Source organism: Equus quagga, chromosome 1 (assembly GCF_021613505.1).
Source record: "Equus quagga isolate Etosha38 chromosome 1, UCLA_HA_Equagga_1.0, whole genome shotgun sequence".
NCBI lineage: Eukaryota > Metazoa > Chordata > Mammalia > Perissodactyla > Equidae > Equus > Equus quagga.
Genome location: NC_060267.1, coordinates 170,671,572 through 170,693,623, shown reverse-complemented (window position 1 = coordinate 170,693,623; position 22,052 = coordinate 170,671,572). Strand labels below are relative to the sequence as shown.

Sequence of the window (22,052 nt, the reverse complement as noted above, 5' to 3'; positions counted from 1 at the left end):
AGGACACCAAGTTGTTATCAGTTTTCTGCTATACTATGATTACTGCTGGTCTCTTTTTCAGGGGTAGGGAGTACCTTACTGCAGTTCACATTTGTACTTGCTACAAAATCATAAACAAGGGCAGTTTGGAAGAGATCTGTATCAATGAGGATAAGTAGACCCTGCCCCAACATTAGGTCTCCCACTGTCAGACACAAAATGGCATAGACTAAGTACAGCTGGCAAGAATCCGGTTTTCCTATTCCTATGCATTGTCTAACGTGGCCATAGAAAGGAGAAGACCAATTTCCTATTCTAAGGTAGAACCACCACCATTGTCACTGAAAAACCATCTCCGTTCCTTTGTTCCCTTTTTCTTGCCTCAACTTAAGCTCCCTTATCCAACCCAATCATGTCTAGTTTTCTAACACAAGTAGACGACAAAACAGGGGTTGGTATTTAGCCTATAAACTTACAGTGAACTTTTCACAAATGAAGATTTTTTAATATTGAAGGGTTTTTGTTGAACATTTGTAGAACATTGGTCATGAACAAGTCTTATGTTCTTTAGTGATGAAAGTTAACATTCTCCTTCTACCATAATTACTTTTTGTTAATAACAGTAAAGACACCAGGTTCATAATATTTCACATATTTAATATTTGTCTTTGAATATATTAGACTAGAATAAATTTTTCTACATCTGCATATATTAATTATATATTATGTAGCACTCTGTCAATTATACAACACAAAAGACATTTATAGGTAAACATTAAAATGGCAGTGTACCTATTAATAACGTTAACAAGATAATAATCAGGTATTCATTTAATGGGAGAGTCTAGTATTTCCTGATAATCCTGCCTCCTTAAATTCCTCCAGTAAAGTTTATAGCCAGCAAGGACAAAAACACTAATCATAATGATTACCCCTCCAAAGACATCATAGACACTAGGAAATATGTGTAACACTAGAAGCTGCAAGACCATAGCTACCACAATCTCCAGATGTTGTACTGTGCTAACCAAAGCTGGATGGAATTTGTCCAAAGCATAATAAACTCCTAGGAATGCTGCAGTAGAACAGACACATATAGCAATGAGATAACTCCAGGTTTCTCCATCTAATGGGATGATGGGTTCCTGAAGAATGAACATAGTAGATACTCCCCAGACTGTCCCAGTCCAACCAAAGGTAAACAGTGCAGTCCACATGCTGATCTTCTCCTTAATGGATCTGTATACTATCATGGAAAGAGCAGTGGTCAGTCCAGCCATCACGGTCATAGTGTACCCAAAGGCTTCTTTCCAGGCATTTAACAAAGAATTGTCTTCATCAACAATGTTAGGGATCATGACAAGACAAACACCTAAGATGCTGCAAACAACTGTAGCCATGTCAACATAAGCCATTTTCTCATCTACAAGTAAAAAAGCCAAAATGGCACTAAAGACTGTGGTTGTGGCTCTCCACATAGTGGTCCCATTGCTTGGAGGAACTATTGAAAATGATGTATAAGCACAGGTGATAGAGATGACATTGCATACACCATAAAAGAAGAGTCGTAATCTGTATCCACTGGGTCCAAAAGGGGCCTCCTGGTAGTAACACACAACTAACACAGATAAGACCTGCAAGACAGAGCGGATAAAAATCAGTTCTAGAGATGGAACTTTAGAACGATCAGAAACAAGCCTCGTGATAAGAGCTACACATCCATGAGCCAAAGCAGACCCAAACAGCACTATCCACATTTTTCTGGATTGAAAAATATTTTTTTCTGCAAAACTCTGGAATTGCCCAATCTCACTGCTCATTGGATCTTCTGTCGGTGGAGGTCGGGTATCCATGGTTCCAAAGAAAGTTCTTCCTTTTCTTTTCATTTCACTCAGCAGGCCTTTCTTTGGATTTTCTTCCATAAAATTTCCATAGTCTTCATTGATTTCCTCATATCCATCATCCCCAGGCTGAGGGTAATGAGAAGTATATTTCACCATCACTGTTTTGGGATGTATTTTCACCCGTTTTTTCACTGGATATTTTTTGGAGGGAGAAGTATCCATTTCTTCAGATAATCAATTCTATTTAAGAAGAGGAAAAAAAGACAAACATACATATTCATTCAGTTGAAATTTAATTTTAATTTCTATTATATGCACCAATTCAATAATATAAAGTAAGATTGGACCAAAAAAGTTTAAAAAAAAGTTTTAAAAAAAGTAATAGGAAGAGAGGATCTGGCAATACACCTTATCTGGTGTATGAGGTCCAATGAAATTGTCTACCCTTTTTTCACTCTCATCTTAAGTCTGCTCCTATTCCTCACTCTACTTATTCTTTGTCTCACTCAGCTCTAATTCCTAACTTTACATCACAGCCTTCTGATATTTTTCCATCTCTTCATTCCTACCTGTCTCTCTGCCAATGCAATTAAAAAAACACAGAAAAATAAATAACAGCTTAAACCAAATCTTTCCTTCTCATTGTGTCCATTTGTCTATACTATAAATTATAAATGCATAAGTCCAAAGTCTTTTGCATAATCACTTCTGTATAATACCAGAATTAGCCTTATATTACAAATTATAGTGATTTTTTAAACATTTATTCTGGGATCCCCATACGTTTTTCAGATATATAGATACACTGAAATTAGAAAATAAATAAAATGGATTTAGTGACATTCATGCATTGGTGTGTACAACCTTACTGATGAGCAATTGGGCAATATGTATTAAGATTTTAACTGAAGTTACTCTCTAATTCACCAATACTACTTCTAAGATTTTACCCTAAAGAGATGATCACAAGATGCTTTTTACCTTATGTGTAAAAAAAAAAAAAGGAAAAAATAAGAATATGTATTTATATTTGATTATATAACATAAAGAAATTATGGAAAAATACAAAGGAAACTAATAATTGTTGGGGTGAGACAGGGAACAAGAATCGAAGAAAGCCTTTTTATTGTATACTTATTTAGATTTTTATTTTTGAATCACGATATTGTTCAAAAAATTAAATTATAAACTAAAACAAAATGTTCATCTGTTAATTTAAGAGAGCATACAAAAAAGTGTGGAAAAAATGTATGAATAGGAGAGTTCATGGTAGCTTACTACAATTACCCTTCATACAATGAAATATTATGCTATGCATCCATTAAAAACAACAATGCAGAACTTTATTGACATGGAAAAATGTCCATGACATATTGTTGAGTGGGAAAAAACTTAAGCTTGTTGTAAGGATTAAATGAGATAATGCATATAAAGAATTTGCCACAGTGCTGGCATATAGTAAACCCTCACGAAATGTTAATAAATTCAGCTTCCTTTCACCTACAATTTACTCTTTTGAAATACTGAGTATCTTCCACAATGTTACTCTTTCTTTGAGACCTGTATTTATTCACTCAGTTCTCTTTTGTTCTTTCTCTCTCTCTTTCAATGAACAATTTCCTATTTCCTTCCTAATGATTCCTCTTCTTCCTCCTAAGAAAAAAAAAAGAAACCTTTTGATTTTTTTTGTCTTCATGACATACGCCCTGTTCCTTGCCAAAAACTCATCAGTTCCAGGATCTTAAACCATGGTCCAGAAATCAAATCCTATTTTGTTCTTTGACACCATCTGGGTAGCCAACTGTTCCATTCCTATTTACTCCTTTCTCTTCTAAACACCACCTTCAGTTGGAAGAAGTCATTTGAAAAAACACCACCTGTGCCTCCAAGCCCTTTAGTTTCTTAGCCTGGACCTCCCACTTGCAGTCCTTCCTGTATATTGCTATCAGGCTAGTTGGATGTTCTTTTTTTCCAATTTTTATCAGGACATTTCCACTTCAAGACTTCAGGTTCAATAATTCCAAACTGAGTTAATCACTTTGGTCTCCCAAATAGATTTTTCTTGCCTAACTTCCTCATTTATGTTTGCAATATCACCATTTTTCCAGTTCCCCAAGTTAGAAACCAAGGAATGCTCTGAATTATCCTTTCTGCTGTCACACTTCCATTTGGTCATCAATCTCATTGTTTTTGTCTTTTCCTTTCTCCTCCAATTCCATTTTACCTTTGTGATTCTGGATCAGGTTATCATGAATTCCTACCTAGAATATTGCAACAGCATCCTAACCAGCCCCCTTGAATCCCAGTCCTTCTCCACTAAAACCCATCTATATTATACCACTGTCATATTAATCTTCTTTTAAAGATTCAAAACAAAAAATTTCCCTCAAGCTTTCCCCATTTAAGAACCTACAGTGATTTCCTACTGACTACCTCAGTGAATCTCAACTCCCCTGCCTGGCTCTCAAGACTGCTTTGTCCAGCCTCTATCAACACCTGGCTCCTTAATTCACATACTTTGCTCTGATCAGTTCAGTGTCCTCCCTGTCCTCACTCCCCACATGTACAAATCACTTCTCTAAGCCTTTATTCTCATTAGTTTCCCCTCTGCTCCAACTTTCTAAACACTGCTTATCTTTTAAGAAGGTCCAGTCCAAATTCTGCCTTTCGGAAACAAGGCTTCCCTGACCACTCTAGCAGCTTATTTTTTTCTTCCTCGTTTAACATCTGCAGTAGTTCTTCTAATACTTGTAATCCAACAATTTTTTTATTCAGTTGTCTCAATTCAGTGGAGCTTGTCTCCAGTCATTGTACCCAAATTTGCTATGTTAAATCTCCTTTCCTTGCTAGTCAGCAAGTATCTTAATGACATCGCAGTTAGATCCCATAACTTCCCACTTGCTGTTCACTGTTAAAACTTCGTTGCATATCTATTCAAAGCTTTCCCCTCCTCCACTGCAGGCCATATTTGTAGCTCAAGGGGCATGAATAGAGACACAATGTGGTCTGCTATTTTACTACTTCTCCCATTCCCTCCCTTTGGAGTCCATAGAAGGGCGATATGGTCTGCCTCTGGGATGCTTCCTCCATCCTCCTCTTCGAGCTTCTAGCTCCCCTGGCTTATTGTCACAGGGAGGAAGGGAAAGGAAAGGGACATGTTTCATATATTGGCTGCTGTAATGTGATGGCTTTTTGATGTATAAAGTTGGCTAGGCTGAACTACATTCCCCAGTTATCTAACCAAACACTAATTTAGGTGCTGCTGTGAAGGTACTTTGCAGATGTGATCAAAGTCCCTAATCAATTGACTTTAATAAAAAGAAAAACTATCTGGGATGGGCCTGACCTAATCAGGTGAGCCCTTTAAAAGAGGGCTCACTGGGGCTGGCCAGGTGGCGCAGTGGTTAAGTTTGCACGTTCCGCTTCTTGGCAGCCCAGGGTTTGCCGGTTTGGATCCCAGGTGTGGACATGGCACCACTTGGCAAAAGCCATGCTGTGGTAGGCATCCCACGTATAAAGTAAAGGAAAATGGGCATTGATGTTAGCTCAGGGCCAGTCTTCCTCAGCAAAAAGAGGAGGATTGGCAATAGTTAGCTCAGGGCTAATCTTCCTCAAAAAAAAAGGGCTTAGGCTTTCCTTGAGCTCAGAGATTCCAAATAGTTCATGCACTTGGAGTTCCATCCTAATCTTCCTTTCCTTACTGCCTGTGAACAAGCTTCAACCGCTGCTCGTGGGGTTCCAGCATGCTCTTGATCTCTTCCTGATTGCCTGCCCTTCAGACTTCAGACTTGCTTATCCAGCCCCCATAATTGCATTAGCCAATTCCTTGTAATAAATCCTACTGATTCTTTGTCTCAGGCTGAACCCTGACTCTAATACATGTTAGAATTCTCTCTTTGATTGTTGTCTTTGTTTCTCTGTTAACTCTGATAGGCCATTGACACTGTCTAGGCTGCAGGCATCCGAATGCAGGCTATCTTGGGTAAATGCTGTAGGGCCTCCCCAGGGCACAAATCTCTGATATGGGAGAGCTTCCTGCCCTAGGGTTTATGCTCACAAATTTTTGCTACTTGGTCCTCTTGCCTGGTGGGCAGCTGTCTTGGGCAGGCACCAATAGTATTCACTTCACCCCAGGAAATTCACATATCCTTACCACTCCAACAAGTGTACAGGCCACTCACTGTGGCCTTATTCTCTCCAATTTTATTTCTCTTTGCTCAAACAAGCAAAGGACAAATTAAAATATACTATCTAACCTGATTTCCAACAAGGGGATGAGAAGGCACACCTGTTGCAACTAATGATCTGGTAACCTTCACCCTCAATCAGCTTTAAAGGAGAACTTCCTCCTCTCCTCCCCCATTAGGAAAAAGCACAACATTCTGCTTAGACCAAAGGTCCATAACAGATAATATGAACCTGGTGACAAATTGTATTTTCCAAAGAGAGCCACTAATCTAGTATCTCCCATACTACATATTTGGTTTTTTTAATGTGAGTTTGACATTATTAAATAGAGAGTTAGGGTCTCTAATATTTAATAGAATCTCTCCTCTTATTAAAAGTAGGCAGGCTTTTGTGGCTGTTTCAGCCAACAGAGTATGGCAGAAGTGACATATTGTGACTTCTGATGCTAGGTCATAAAAGGTGATACAGCTATGCCTTCCTAGCTGCCACACTTGTGCTTGGAGCTCTGAGCCACCAGGTAAGCAGTTTGACTGCTCTGAGGCTGCCATGCTGTGAGGAAGCTCAAATCAGCCCAGGTAGAGAAACCAAACGGAGAGCCCTGAGACTACACGAAGAGAGAAAGATACCCGGGCAGCCCCTAACTGCTCCAGCCCCTGCTGTTCCAACTCCAGCCACCCATCCGACTTCAAGTATATAAGAGACCCTGAGTCAGCCCCAACAAGTCCTTTCCAAATTCCTGATCTACAGAAACCAGGACAGATAATAAAATGATTGTTTTTGTTTTAAGCCACTAAGGTTTGGAGTGATTTCTTATCTTCAATAGATAACTGGAACACCCACTGCCCTCCCTCGTATTCTAAGGAGTAGAAAAGAAGGATGGTTTTGGTGAGAGTTAAAGTAGAAGGCCACTTATATCTGGCCCTAATTGATTGCCTTTGAAAGTAGGATATTTTGTCCTCCACTGTGGGATCCTGGATGCTAATTTTGAGGGAAGAGGAAAGTTTTATTCAGTATCCTGTCAGGCACACATTAGTGTATTTAATCTTAGTCCAACGGCATACTTTAAAGTGTTATTTGCACTGCGCAATTTTTATTCATTTCTGTCAATGGCTTAGTCTATAACAAATATATTCCAGGTATTTCTCAACACCATTAATATAATATCATGACCCGCTGATACAAAAGCCAGCTTATACTAAACGGATACATAAAAATCTTCCTCAGTCTCTCTAGTTTTCATTTAATTTCAGGCTTCATGAATGCAGTTCTTGAAGGGAACCTGGAATCCTGACTAGTTCTTACATTTTTGCACATGAAGTCTTTTAACATGTGAGCATTTCAATAAATATTAATTGAGGTACCATATGCACAGCACCATGCTAGGCTCTATAAATAAGACAACAAATAAAACAGGCATGGTCCCTGAAACCACTGAGCTTACAGACAGGTGGAAGAGACAACAAATGAGTTCAACTTTAATATTTTATTGAGTTAATAATGCAGGCAACCACATGAAGTATGGGGAACTGTTGGAGACATATAAAAGGCATCTAGCCCAAATATAGGGAATCTTAGCAGGTTTCCAGGTGGAAAGGATGCCTGAATTGGGACTTGAGGCATATGTAGCAATTAGTCAAGTAAAGAGGAGAGGGGGAAAATATTTTTTTTCTAGAGATAAGAAATTTAAGAGTCAAAAATGTTGGTTTTGAGTTCTGGCTCTGCCACCAACTAGAGTAATAATTATGTCTATTTTAAGAGAACGAGTTTTAGATGATAATTGTTGGGGTCTTTTGACTCAACTTGCTTCAAAATCAGTTTGTCTCTTTAATGACTTCATGCTTCTAGTATTTTGATTTCTCTCCCATGCAAGATCACTGTGCAGTTCAGTGATCACAACTTTCTACGACCTGCTCAATGTTCTGACCAAGGTGCGAACTTGACTTCTCCTTCCTCACATAGACAAGGGGCGTGAACTAATCTCGTGGCTCCAGGTCCTCTGACAGGATTTACATGGAGGCAGAGGCAGACAGGATTTACCTGTCCATTTCAGCTGTGTGAAGCAACTTGGCTGAGTAGAGGAATATGAAACAGTAGGACAGAAGACCAGCCTGCCCGGCTACCAGTATATCAACCTGAAATGCTGGACACAAATGGGTTAAAAGGATGCATAGTTTGATATCTGCTTGAACAATGGGCACAATTCAGTGTGGCAAGCCTGAAACCAATATTTTCGTCCAAAAGAGGCACTGTTTCCCAAGCTACAACCCACAACGCGAGGCCGAAGATCACTTCTCTGCTAAGGTTGAGAAAATTAATACTGACATCTCTACTGTCTTGGTAGAAATCCTTAGGATAATCCCCTTAAGGTACCTAAGAAATGCCACTTGGTAATAACAGTTTCTTTAGTTACCAAACTGATCCCTAAAATGGTAAAAAGTCTTAGATATAAAGCTGGCTAGTGCAACTTGATTTAGTGTAGTGGTTTAAATGTAGGCACAGATGTGATATCTGACACTTGTGAATGAGATTGGCTTTTAAATAAGTATTTACAAAGAACTGATAGGTTGCTAGCTTATATCTGAGCAGCCTAGCCTGAGGTACCTTATTACCCCCAATGTGCTTGGATAGTCTTGTCCCTGAATGAAAATGAAAAGAGTATATCTAACTGGCCACCTGAAAGGGAGAACCCAAAAACCATCTTTCCAGGATATTGTGAAACATCAGGACATGCATAGGATCTCTGCTGTTAACTATAACTCCTGAGACCTGCTGAGGGAAGCCATTCCTCCCTCCAAACTGATGAAAAGGGGCCCATATTCTGACGCCTCAAAGGCTGTCTGCATAGTGCTACTACCCATCCTCATGCTGAGCCATGGCCTAACCCTTAAGACCCCTGTGTGAATAGGGATTCTTCACTCTCTTGCCCACTGCAACTCATGAGGATCAGGAGGGCTAGAGGCAGCATTTAAGTTTGCTTGTACTTTATTAATATTTTTCGTCTGTATCTTTGTGTAAAGGTCCACTACTTTAGAGGAAAAAGAACCTGCTTCTAAGCTCCGACCTCTAGAACTAGAAAATTAGTTCTTAAATAAACTAATAAAGTAGAGTTTGAGAGACAAGAATAATGATAATAAGTGAGAAATAGAGTAGAAGGTAAAGGACACACCCTTTCTTATATTGGGCACACTGAGGAAGCAAGGAATTTATCATGAGGGATTAAATGTTTGCCCTTCTTAGAAGGTGCGATAATATTCATGTTGCTTGTAAGTGCCAAATGATCAAAATGAATCAAGTTTATAATCAAATCATGAAACTGAAGAGTTTTATGAAGATGTAAAAGAGAGGCTGCAGAAGTTAATTGTACAAGACTTCAGTCAAATACTCAGATTATATAAGAACCCACCATTGGCAAATTCAACAGCAGAAAAAAAATAAAAGAGGAGACATAGGCTACTAGTCTCCTATGGTAAACCAACTGAATGTTATCTCTATAAAAATATAAAAAATTTCAGAGCAATCTGGACAGAATCATTCTAAGTCAGCTGTATTACATAGGACAGATATACACACGTAATAGCAGAACTTGCAATAAAAACATCACTCATATGGCAGATTATTGCTTGACAAACAACAGTCCATCTACATCTTTCTTAGGAAGACAAAAAATAAGGCACATAATCATTTTCCCTTTTGTAACACTTAGATTAAAGCATCCTTGCAATGGGCTATCAGAAAGAGATTAAAAAGACAAAGACCTTGATTAAGCCAGAGGTCATGGCAACATTTTTTTAGCACTCTAATGGAAACAATAAGAATTAGGATAAAAGCAAGAAAGAGAAAACAAGTAGAATAAAGAAAGGCAAAATTAATGGTTCTAAAATCCAGTGAAAACAGAAGGAAAGATGGAAGAAGTCAATAATAACAATACCATCAATAGCCAGATGTATTGATATTTACATTTTTACAATATGCTAAGCACTAAACATGGGTTAACTCAGCTTTGAGAGGAAGTGAAACTTAGGAGATTTTGGAGTCGGGGAGCAGAGAGGAAGGGTGGAAAACTAAAAATTTGGAGAAAGCTAATGGCCTACCTCACTCTGAACTGAAAGAATTTAAAGGAGGTAAAGGAAGGTACTCACTTTAGGAAAGTAATTCAGTAGATATTATTGAACACACTCTATGTGAAGAGCACGCTCTCTGTGGGGCAGCTCAGTAGGTTCTTTTGTTGAAGAGAATTTACTCCAGTCTTGCCTAGAACTTTGTCACACAGTACCCAAAATTAGTCTCTCCTCCCTACTCTTCTCTCACTCTTTCCTCTTCCCAATCTGCTCCTTCTTTCCCCACCTTCCCTTCTCCACTTTACTCCTGTCCCCCACAGACACAGCCCTGTCTGACATTCTAGCCCAGAAGTGGTTACCACTTACTCATGCAAATCATCTCAGGAAAAATATTAATTTCATTGCCTTAAACGATGAAGCATTATCACTGTCAGAATCACATTCTGCTTTCAAAATAGAAGAAACTATTTTCATTTTCTTGAAATTGTAAGTTCTTTGACAGAAAATAGTGGTGATGACAAAATATGTGTGTGGAAAGTAGGAGAAAAGCCTCAGTTGTGTGACTATTCCTACCACTGAGAATCCCACCCTAAAACCTGGCCTCCTGCCACCCAAACTCAACTGTACGCATTTTCACTTCTCTGGGCCTTTTCCCTGTGCCATTTGGTACTTAGCTTCTGCCTCCTTTTGTCATTTTATTCTCTTTGTATACGATACTGTTAAGTTTTAAAAAGTAGTGGTTCCTCCACTGTGTGTTTGTGGAGGAGGGGGACAACCTAAGTGCCCAAACAGATGAACGGATAAAGAAAATGTGGTATATCCATGCAATCAAATATTCAGTCATAAAAAGAAATAAAGTTCCAATACATACTGCAAGATGGACGAACCTTGAAGATATTCTGCTAACTGAAATAACAAAGCTACAAATTTGTTCTTACAAAAGAACAAATATTGCATGATTCCACTTATCTGAGGTATTTAGAATAGGCAAATTCAGAAAAACAGAAAATAGATTAGAGGGTACCAGGGCCTCTACCAGGGGGAATGGTAGTTATGTTTAACGATTACACAGTTTCTGTTTTGTGTAATGAAAAGGTTTTGGAAATAAATAGTGGTGATGGTTGCATAACATTGTGAACGTAATTAATGCCATTAAATTGTATACTTAAAAATGGTTACAATGGGAGCCCAGCCCCGTGGCCGAGTGGTTAAGTTCGCACACTCCGCTGCAGCGGCCCAGGGCTCGGATCCTGGGCGCGGACATGGCACTGCTCGTCAGGTCACATTGAGGCGGCGTCCCACATACCACAACTAGAAGGACCCACAACTAAGATATACAACTATGTATGGGGGAGTTTGGAGAGATAAAGCAGAAAAAAAAAAGAGAGAGAAAGAAAGATTGGCAACAGTTGTTAGCTCAGGTGCCAATCTTTAAAAAAAAAAAGTGGTTACAATGGTAAGTTTGTTTGACGTATACTTTACCACAATTTTTGAAAATACAAAGAAAACGGGGGTGGGGGGCAGGAGTAGTGGTTCCTCTAGTGTGTTTTGAGGGAGAGGAGGAAGCAATGCTAGGCATTGGTATTTTTTAAAACCTCCCCAGTAATCCTAATGTATGATTGTCTTGTGCGAGAACCGCTTGACCAGATCTAAGGGCCTTTCTGGCTTTAAGATTTAATAAATCTATGGGCTGCTACCTAACTAAGAAAGACAGAGTGCACAGGGCTGGAAATTTAAAATAAAAAAGTGGATACTGAAGCCAGACTCCCTGGATTTGAATCCTAGCTATAGAACTTATTAAATATGTGACCTTGGGCAACTTACTTAACCTCTTTGCCTATTTCCTCTTCTGTAAAATTGCAATAATAATAATATTATCTCATAGGGTAGAATAAGAATATTAAATCAGTTAATACACACAAAACACTTAGTATCTGGCACCTAGCAAGTGCTCAATAAATTTTAGTTCTTTTTTCACATTACAATCATGTGCCACATAATGATGTTTTGGTCAACAATGGACTGCATATATGACGGTGGTCCCATAAGATTAGTACCATATAGCCTAGGTATGTAGTAGGCTAGACCATCTAGGTTTGTGTAAGTGCTTAAGCGAGGAAGCAATTATCGTCTCCTGTTCTAGGTTCTTCTGGCTGGTCTAAGAACTAAATTGACAGGAGACAAGTTAACAGGAGAAAAACGAACAAAAGTTTAATAACATGCATACATAGGACAAACCCAGGAAAACTGAGTAACCAAAATGACTGAAAACTTCACCTTAAATGCTATCCTCAGCTAAAGTCAAAAGAAGATGTTGGGGGTGGGGAGAGTCAGGGACTCCAATGGGAAGGAAGGTAATTCACAGGTAGGTGAAAAGGAGCAAACGTTTGGAAAACAAGTGTTTGGCCACACAGAAACAGAAGAACACAGATCAGAGCCCAACAAACAGGCTTTTCTAGATTCCTCTCTGTCCACCACCTAGTTCATGTGGTGCTAAGGTGATAACTCACTTCCTGATACTGGTTTTTAAATCTGAATTTTTTTAGGCTGTTAAGGGGGAGGTAACAAGAAAAACTTTCTGAGTCTTAAAAATAATCAGCCTAAAATAATCCTCATGTTAGAGAGACAGATTTTGGGGTGGCAAATTTTGTTCCCTTTCAGTACGCTCTATCATGTTCACACAACTACAAAATCACCTAGCGATGCACTTCTCAGAATGTATCCCTGTTGTTACGTAATGCATGACTATATTCTATCTGCCTGGAATGACTGGTCCTCCCCCTGTCTGCCCTTGTCTACCTGTTGAGCTCACATCAGTGGTTTGCTCAAGTGTTACTTCTTCTGCAAAATCTTCCCTGGCCTCCCTCTTCTCTGTGCCCCACCATCCCTGCATTCATTTGTTTATATTCTTCCTTTCCCACCAGACTGTACACTTCTCGATAGCAGACTTTCTCACCATTATATCTTCAGCCCCTAACACAGTGCCTGGCACATACTGACGCTCAATAAATGTTGGATGGAATGGAATGGATTTGAAAACCAAGAAGAAGGAGACATGGAAAAGAATGGGGAATGATGTTAAGACTATTGACATCTCTATAGGATCTTAGAGGCCCAGATATCCATGTCTGCTCTCTTAGCATGAGTGCTCAATCAATGGTAATCTCAGGTAACTGAAAACCTGTAGTTTCCCTTGATAATCCAAACTACAAAAATGTTCAGAAGAATTCTCCCTATGCTCTGCCTTTAGCCTCTGTATTAGTCCAGGTTATCCAGAGAAGAAGAATCAATAGGATGTATATATACATATATAGAAAGAGATTTATTTTAAGGAATTGGCTCATGTGATTATGGAGGCTAGCAAGTCCAAAATCTGCAGACGGGGTGGTAGGCTGGATACCCAGAGAAGAGCTAATGTTTCAGTTCAAGTCCAAAGGCCGTCTGCGGCAGAATTCCCTCTTGCTCAGGGGACGTCAGTGTTCTGTTCTATTCAGGCCTTCAATTGATTGGAGGAGGCCCACCCACATTATGGAGGGCAATTTGCTTTACTGAAATCCACTGATTTAAATGTAAATCTCATCCAAAAACACCCTCACAGAAACATCCAGAATAATCTTTGACCAGCGAAGTTGATACATAAAATTAGCCATCACAGCCTCATCTTCTGCTTGTCCTTCACATGGACAAAAGTTCTGGCTATTCTAAACTACAGGAAGTTCTTTAAATATGTCACGCTCTTTCATGTCTCTGTGTTTTTACATATGCTATTTCTTCTTTATGGAATAGTATTTTCCTGCCTTTTCACCTGGTAAATTCCTGCTCATTCTTCAATTAAATATCCAGATTAAATATCACCTTCTCTGGAAAACTTTCCCAGGCCACCTCCCACTCCAATCTCAGATTCCCACTCAGTGCTTTCATTACACAATATCAATCATAGAATTTATTGCACTGAATTATAACTGTGCTTTTGTCTTTCTCCTCCACTAGAACTGTGAGGGTTTTAACCCCACAGGTTTTAAAATTAGGTATTACTAATTATTATATTTGCAGCACCTAGCATAGTACTTGGCATGAGATGAGCATTTAATAAGTGTTTGTTGAATGAATAAATGGACTATTGTTTTAAATGAAGCAAATTTTGTTAAGAACAAAATATAGGTAATGTAAATAAATGGATTTAAATGGCTAATAACTCAAATAGGGAGCCTTATCCATTAAAACACTTTAAAGTCTTTAATAATATTTCAAGAATAATAAAACATTTGGGTGTGCAGTCTGGCTATTAAGAGAATTTGTGTATTTAGCTTTTCTACCTGTGGCTCCATTTCTGCTGCTAGGTCTCCCATGTTTCCTCTAACATTAAATTCCTTAGTCGTAACTGGAGCTGTTCCTTAAGTAATGTGTATCTGCTTTTCTTTATTTTTTTTTCTAAAGATTGGCACCTGAGCTTATCATCTGCTGCCAATCTTCTCTTTTTTCCCTTCTTCTTCTCCCCAAAGTCCCCCAGTACATAGCTGTATATTCTAGTTGTGAGTGCCTCTGCTTGTGCTATGTGGGACGCTGCCTCAGCATGGCCTGATGAGCGGTGCCATGTCTGCGCCCAGGATCCGAACTGGCAAAAGCCTGGGCCGCCACAGCAGAGCACACAAACTTAACCACTAAGCCAGGAGCCGGTCCCTGCTTTTCTTAATTAAACCATTCTCAGTCAATTAGGAAGAGTGCTGGAGATAAACATCTTTCAGCATCACTCAGCTGAACTTCAGTTGCTATTTCCCTGCTCCCAGCGTGCACCTCACAGTTTGGCCCAGTCAAATGAGTCCCACCACCACCAAGTCCAAGGAGGTCCTCACCCGCTCCCTTAGGCTTGCTCAAGACAAGCGCCTGACTCCGGAGCTACTCACTACCATCAGATTTCTAAATACAAAACAACTTTTTGTTTATTCCTATTACAAAAGCAATATATGTTTATTATAGAAAATTCAGATATGTGAGAAAGCAAAGAAAATAAAAACCACTCATAATCCTACCACCCAGAGATAACTACTGACCCTTCCAGGCCTTTTTCTATTTGTGAACTTTTTTTTTTTTCCAAAAATGACATCAAGAACTCTATCTTATTTTATAACTTCCCCATTTTACTTATCAACACATTGTAAACATTTTTCCATGTCATTAATTATCCTCCAACATCATTTTTAATGGCTAGTTAATATGGTTCCAACAGTAAGCTTTGAACACACTACGTCAATCATTAACTTCAGCTTTCTCAGAGCTGAAAGGCAAATTGGATGACCAATGTCAGCAATCCTTTATGCAGGAATAGATCCATAACCATCGCAGGAAAAGCCACATATGTGAAAATGAACAGATGACAATTTTGAAGTTTGCCCACTGAATGTAAATGAAGAAATGGTTTTTGATGGCCAGGAGAAGGTTGTGAAAGAACAAAAAGGAGATAAATTAAGAGTATTCATGTTTACCTCTTGTTCTCCATTCAGATGTCATCTATGGAGAGAAACTAGCTGAGACTAAAAGTGAAATAAAGTGTGTCTTCACTTGTGTGTTTATTTAGGATCAATACACTGGCTTTGAAAGGATTTGAGGCAACCATTCAATTAGAGTTAAAGGAAAAATGAAACCACAGGAAATAGCAAGCACAGATGCTTCCAAGCACCTGGGATGTGCCCTTTGGATTGTTTGGTCCTGAATACGGCTCTAGATTCTCTAATTATAACGACAGCTATGTTTTTTTAGCCCCTTCTCTGTGCCAGGCACATACTAAGAACTTTATTTTCTCACGTAAGGCTCAAAACAACTCTATGAAGTAGGTATTATAATCTCCATTTTATGTGTGAGGAAATAGGCTCTGGGAAGTTGGGTAACTTGCCAGTTAGTGGGTGACATAACTAGTTAATGGTAGAGACAAGATTCAGATCCAGGTCTGCCTTCCCAAGCCCTTTCTTCTGTACTACACTGCAAAGTAACCACCCATAGTAGGCAGAAGAACGCCCCCCACACCCTACTGCGATGTCCACATCCTAATTCTCAGAACCTGTGAATACATTACCTTATACGACAAAGGGGAATTAAGGTTGCAGATGGAACTAAGGCAGCTAATCAACTGACCTGAAAATAGGGAGACTATTTTGGATTATGTTGTTGGACCCAATATAATTACAAGGGTCCTTAAAAGTGGAAGACAGAGACAGAAAAGTCAGAGGAGATATAACAACAGAAGCAAAGTCAGAGCGATGCAGTGTGAGGACTCAGCCTGCGGTTGCTGGCACTGAAGATAGAAGGGAGTCATGAGCCAAGGAATGTGGGCAGCCTCTAGATGCTGGAAAAGGCAAGGAAATGGATCCTTCCTAGAGCCTCCAGAAAGGACTACCCCCTGCCAACACCCTGATTTGAGCCCAGTGATACCTGTGCTGGACCTCTGACTTACAGAACTGCAAGACAATAAATTTATGTTGTTTTGAGCCACCAAGTTTGTGGTAATTTGTTACAACAGCAAACAGAAAACTCATACACCATCATCCTATGAACACCTAAAGACCATATTTGTTTTCTTAGACACAAAACCCACACACGTAGTACAAGTGGGACAAAAGAACTGCTTGCATGTAAAGAATTTCTGATCTTCTTATGATCTAGAAAAGTACTGATAAGACTGCAAAGTTCTGGGTCACGTGACACAGACAAGATTATTTTAGCCTGAGATAGAAACTGCTTGCTGGCTTGCTTGCCTCCTGGGATACCGTTTGAAAGGTCTGATTTAAGAACCACACCCTCGTGATCATCTAGAAAAAAGTGCATTACAAAACATCTCAATGGCTGGCTCAACTGGCCTGCTGGATGTAGTTATTAAATATTGAAACAGAACTTTGGTTGGATGCCATCAAATATGACTTTGGATAAATAACCAATGCTGGACAACAGGTCTAACCAATTTGGAGGCAGCAGACCTGAATTTGAATTCTGCCTCTATCATTTACTACCTGTGCATGCATCATTTAACCTTCCTAAACCTCAGTTTCCTCTTCTGTAAGATGGACTGATATTACCAACTTAAAAAGTTATTAATAAGGATTTAATGAAAAGATAGATCAAAAGTGTCTAGAACAACAGCAGGCATATAACAGGTATTCAATAAATACTAGGTTGCTTCCTTCCTGTTAGTAAAAACTGTGGAGATTTTGTCATTAGCATAGAAGAAATGTTTATTTTCCCTCTCTGCTCTGTTTCTATACCAAGAAGGCCTATATACAGTTTATGAATTGCTAGATTAGGAATTTTCTAAAGGATAAAACCATGCATTCTAGGAAATATTCTTAGGCCCAGCTTGAAATCTGCTCCTCCAGCTCTTCCAATGATTTTAGAAACTTCTGATTCCTTGTATTATATCTCTGATTGACAGAGCTAGAGTGATTTTTGTTATCTGCAATTAAACCCTGTCAGATACACAGATACACTGGCATACCAAGTAAAATTTAAGAACAAAGCCCATCCATCAAGGAACCTCTCCTGTCTACTCTGCTTTTATCAATATTATTTTAACACAGATGCCAATAAAGCATTAATACTTTGAAATTTATGGAAGAGTATTCATTCACACATAATGCTGGTCTAATGAATCAAAGGTTGAAGATAATGATGGTGATCCCTTCTAATAGCCTTTAATTGCTACTAAATTTTCTTGATGAGATGGGATGGTGTATAATAGTAATTCATAGTAGACAATTTGCCTACATTTTGTTCCTCATGTAGTTACTGTTTTGGGAAAATAGCCTACAATTTTTCAACAAAGCTATAATAGATTTTTGAAAGAATCAACCAGGATTGGTTGGTAGTCTGGGGTAATAATAACATAAGATTCCTTAAGGATGAGTAGAAGCACTTTGAGCTCATACTGAAGAAATGCATGTCAGTTGTAGTAAATACGGATTTAGGACTGCTAACTAGGACAGAATGTGAGTGATTACTTCAAGCCATCTTCTACTAGGAACCTTTTAAATTTTATATGATTACTTAGATAGTTCTCTGGAAATGCAATTATCAAGGCAAATTTGTTTTCTCATAACTCCCTTGCACACTCTGTCCACTCTCCCACCACTTCTACTCAAATCTGCATCTGGGCCCAGTGAGCAAATTCCAGGCCACAGGGCAAGTACTAAAATTCCTTCAGATTTCTGATTTTTAAAGTGCTCTTTCTGAGAAGACTCACAACCACAGAGAAGTGGGAGCCATCATAGTACGACTCCATCTCCTTCCACATCCATGCTAGGCAGGACTTGTCAGCACGTCTCAAGTTTTCTGGGTTGTGAACAACCCAGGGTGGCTCCTTTAATCTGCCATGTCCACTCCTTCAACAGATCCTGGCACCATCTAAAGGGAGCATGCCAAGTCACAATCTCTTTTGTGGCCTGTGAGTTCCATGAAGGCAAGAGCGTTTTCATTCATATTTGTGTTCCTTGCACACAGAGCACATAATAAATGTTGACTGAACAAAAATAAAGACTCAGCCCTGAACTGCATCCTACAACTGCTCTCTGAACTTTGTCTCATCCTGCTATCAGCTATCACAGGCTCTGCTATTTATTCTCCTATTTCTGTCCTGGTTTCACCTTTGAGTTTGTCCTCACACTTGGCAGCAGTTCTGACTCTCTGTGCTGGGGAGACTAGTTCCAGATCCCTGAGGAACCCCTCTCCTGGTCTGGACTGCCCCTGGACCCTATGCTGGCCCCAGGCTGGACCAGGATTGTCAGAACAACCCATCCAGGATTCACCCGGGAGAGGGGTCAGCATCTCTGCAAAGTTCTGGGATTGAGAGAACTTTCATTTGAGCTATATCATTGAAGAACTTTCCATCTAAAAATAGGAAAGCCTTGGAACCTTGTTGGTGATACCTCCTTGTCATTTGAAACGGATCCTGAACCGCCTAGCAGGAAGAAATAAGGATAAATACCTAACAGTTACCACCATCAGTCATGTCTGCAAATCATGTGGGAAAAACTCCAGGGTACAGCCAGTTTAAAGGGGGGTAGTTAGGGATGAATTCTGATCTTTATATCTACATAATTGACCAGTAAGAAACTGATATTTGGCTCAAAAATCAGTTGGATATTAAATCTTTCACTCTATTCAAGAGCTTCTTGTTCTTGAGAAAAATAATTTGAGTCTGAGGGATGGCAAATGTGTTGCATTCTGGAATCTGGTTTTGGTGCTCTGACCCTGAGAGTCCAGCCCTTAGATAGGGCTCAGTTCTATATTACTGTAGCAATAGCTACTTTTGTTTCCAAAGCCATTGACTGCATCTCCTGACCCTGCCAACCATCTTGCAAATGCATCTTTTTGCTAGAAGGATCAGAGTAGGAATGTGGATGAATCAGTCCAAATCCATCATCATCACTGGACCTTGCTGATAACAGGTCAGTGCTGACATCCTCTGTAAGGATCACTCCCTGCAGTGCTAACAGATGCACTGCAGCACGAGAACCAGATGACAGCTTACTCATTCTAGGCTAGAAGAGATTCAGGGCACACCAGGCTGAATGATTAGCTCCTTGGCATGTCAGGTAACATCAGTTTAAAAGAAGGATACTCAGGTGAGAAAGAATCCTTATTCAGGGCTGAAAAGCAGAAGCTGCCCAAGAGGGTATGGGTCAAGGCTGCTTTGATGGGGCTGACCTAGCTGAAGGTGGGGTATGGCTGACTGAGTTGGGGATGAAGGCTGCTTAGTTGAACTAGCAAAGGCAGTGGATACTGGATCCCAGAGTGGGCCAGGCTGGGAGGAACAAGGTAGAATGTGGTCTGAGGGGGCTAAGAAGAGCTAGGCTAAGCTGGGCTATAGGAGAATGGGAGAGGGGCCTGGGGATTTTGCTGGGCTGTATCAGTCTGGGTTATAGGAAAGGAGAAAATTATAGCTAAGGGACTTGGAGATGAGGTGAGGTAAGAAGAAAAATCTGATAGGGTGGGTGTGGGGTGGTGGAAGAGGTGGGAAAGACAAGTGGGAGAGATGATCCAAACAGGAAGCCTAGCCCAAGTCTGAGCTGGAGATTCAGCTGACAGTTCCAAGGCAGAAAGCTAGGGAAGGGATAGCCAGGGGCTATCAGCTGTGTAGGAGTCGCCAGGAGTCAACAGTTGGCTCTGGGAGGGACAAAGACAGAAAAAGGAAAGAACTAAATAAGAGCAGAAGGTGGAAAGGGGAAAGGGCTGGAAAAGGGAAGGTAGGGATGGGAGTTTCCAGTCTGGTTAGAGCTGAGTTTAACATTCTCTCTTGCCATCAGCTTGGAAGCAACTGGGATTGTTAGTTGCTATGTACGCAAAATGCAGTGAGAAGCCTGGCTCCTCTATACTCCATGGTGGTTAATGTTAGTAGACTGTAATGAGCCATGTATAACAGGAAAGGAAAAGGTTAACTGAGCTTGGAAAAAAAGGCCTTATGTGGCAGTTTTCAAACAAGAAGTTTGATTTGGCTTGTGTGAAGGCGGTGATGCCTGATTTGGAGCTGAGCAATTTATGTTGTACCGTTTTAAAATCCATTCTGGCACACTGTGATGAATGTGTCAGCTGGCAGCTAAGAACTTGCTGGAATGCAAGTCTTTCACCATTTATAATCCACACTTCCCTTCCAGGAAAGAGTCTTTCTAATGTCTGAAGCAGTGGATTTACCAATTTGCATAAAATATGCCATTCTCAATGAACATATATTTATCATCTACCACTTACATTCCCACTGTCTTAAAAAAAAAAAAAGGCAGCATCAGTTTGCAGTGAATCAGCACCTTTAAATTCAGCTGTGCTGGGTGAATCTGTGAAGAGTGGCAGGGAGTCATCGCTAGAAGGGGGAGGAGCAGGAATAAAACGATCCTTTTCAATATCCGTGATCTTTTTTGTATGTATCTAAGTGGTTAAACCACCAACTAGGTGAGATGCTAATTAAATGTAAAACAGATTACAGAGCTGTTCTGATATGCTTGTTAAAATTGTACTTATTTATTGGTTGCTTATCATTTACCTAACCCTCATGAGAGAGGATCAAACAGCCCAGCTGAGTTCAAAGAAGCCTGCCAACCTCCCAGGACTTGCATCAGTCCCTGAACAAAAAAGGGATGCCCAGAATCAACGGTCTCTCTCAAATCCCTCAAACACTACATATACCACCTGCTCACATTTGCCCTGTTCTTGCTACTGTTTATCCATGAGAAAGCCAAGCCTGAAATCCCTCTTGAGCCAAGAATTATGGAAATGCCAAATGAATTAGTTCAAAACTTTACAAATTTGGTTTCATTTCATCATAAGTGATTCTTCACACTATAGACATCACTCAATGAAATTACAACTCAGTCACATCTCCCCATATATCACATTTCAATAAACTCAAATAAGATAAAGCAATTAAAAAAACGGTGACCAGATGCCATCTTGTTTCAGACCAAACCAAAAGTCAAATTTTGAATAAAACTTAACAACATCTGGTTGGTTAACTGGCATACCTAGATTTGTTAAAATCACTCTACTCCTTTAACGTCTGTCTGAGAACATATATATAATGTTATATAATGTATAACAGCTATAGATATATATAATGCTCACATATATATAATGCTACTGTAAAGCTGAAAAGAGACTTTATAAAGTCTAGTCATTGGCAGGGACATTGTATAAGAAGGACAAGCATAGGATAATCCATCTCATTAAGAGTTAATTTTACCAGCAACATGTATCAAAATTTAAAATGTGTAAACTCTTTGACCACACAATTCCATTTCCAGGAAATTATTCTAAGGGGATCACTAGTAAACTACATAAAGATGGCATGCAAGGATATTCATCCTGGCTTTCTTTACACAATGAAAAATTGGAAATAATCTAATGTCCTTTAATGTGGGAGATTTAAATAAAAACATCAATGCATATTATGCAGTCATCCAAAAGATAATTTACATGTATATATTGACCAAAAAAACATCTTCATGTC

At 39.5% G+C, this 22,052-nt stretch overlaps 1 protein-coding gene across 3 annotated transcripts in view; it reads right to left on the bottom strand.

The window, feature by feature from the left end:
* Nucleotides 1-651: 651 nt before the first annotated feature.
* SLC35G2 (solute carrier family 35 member G2) overlaps nt 652-22,052 on the bottom strand; it is a 32,757-nt gene continuing 11,356 nt past the window's right edge. For all 3 annotated transcript variants that reach the window (XM_046680311.1, XM_046680317.1, XM_046680307.1), the window contains exon 2: nt 652-2,063. In XM_046680311.1, the coding sequence (XP_046536267.1) occupies nt 807-2,045 (1,239 nt within the window). In that variant the 5' untranslated portion in view covers nt 2,046-2,063 and the 3' untranslated portion in view covers nt 652-806. The remainder of the gene's footprint in view (nt 2,064-22,052) is intronic.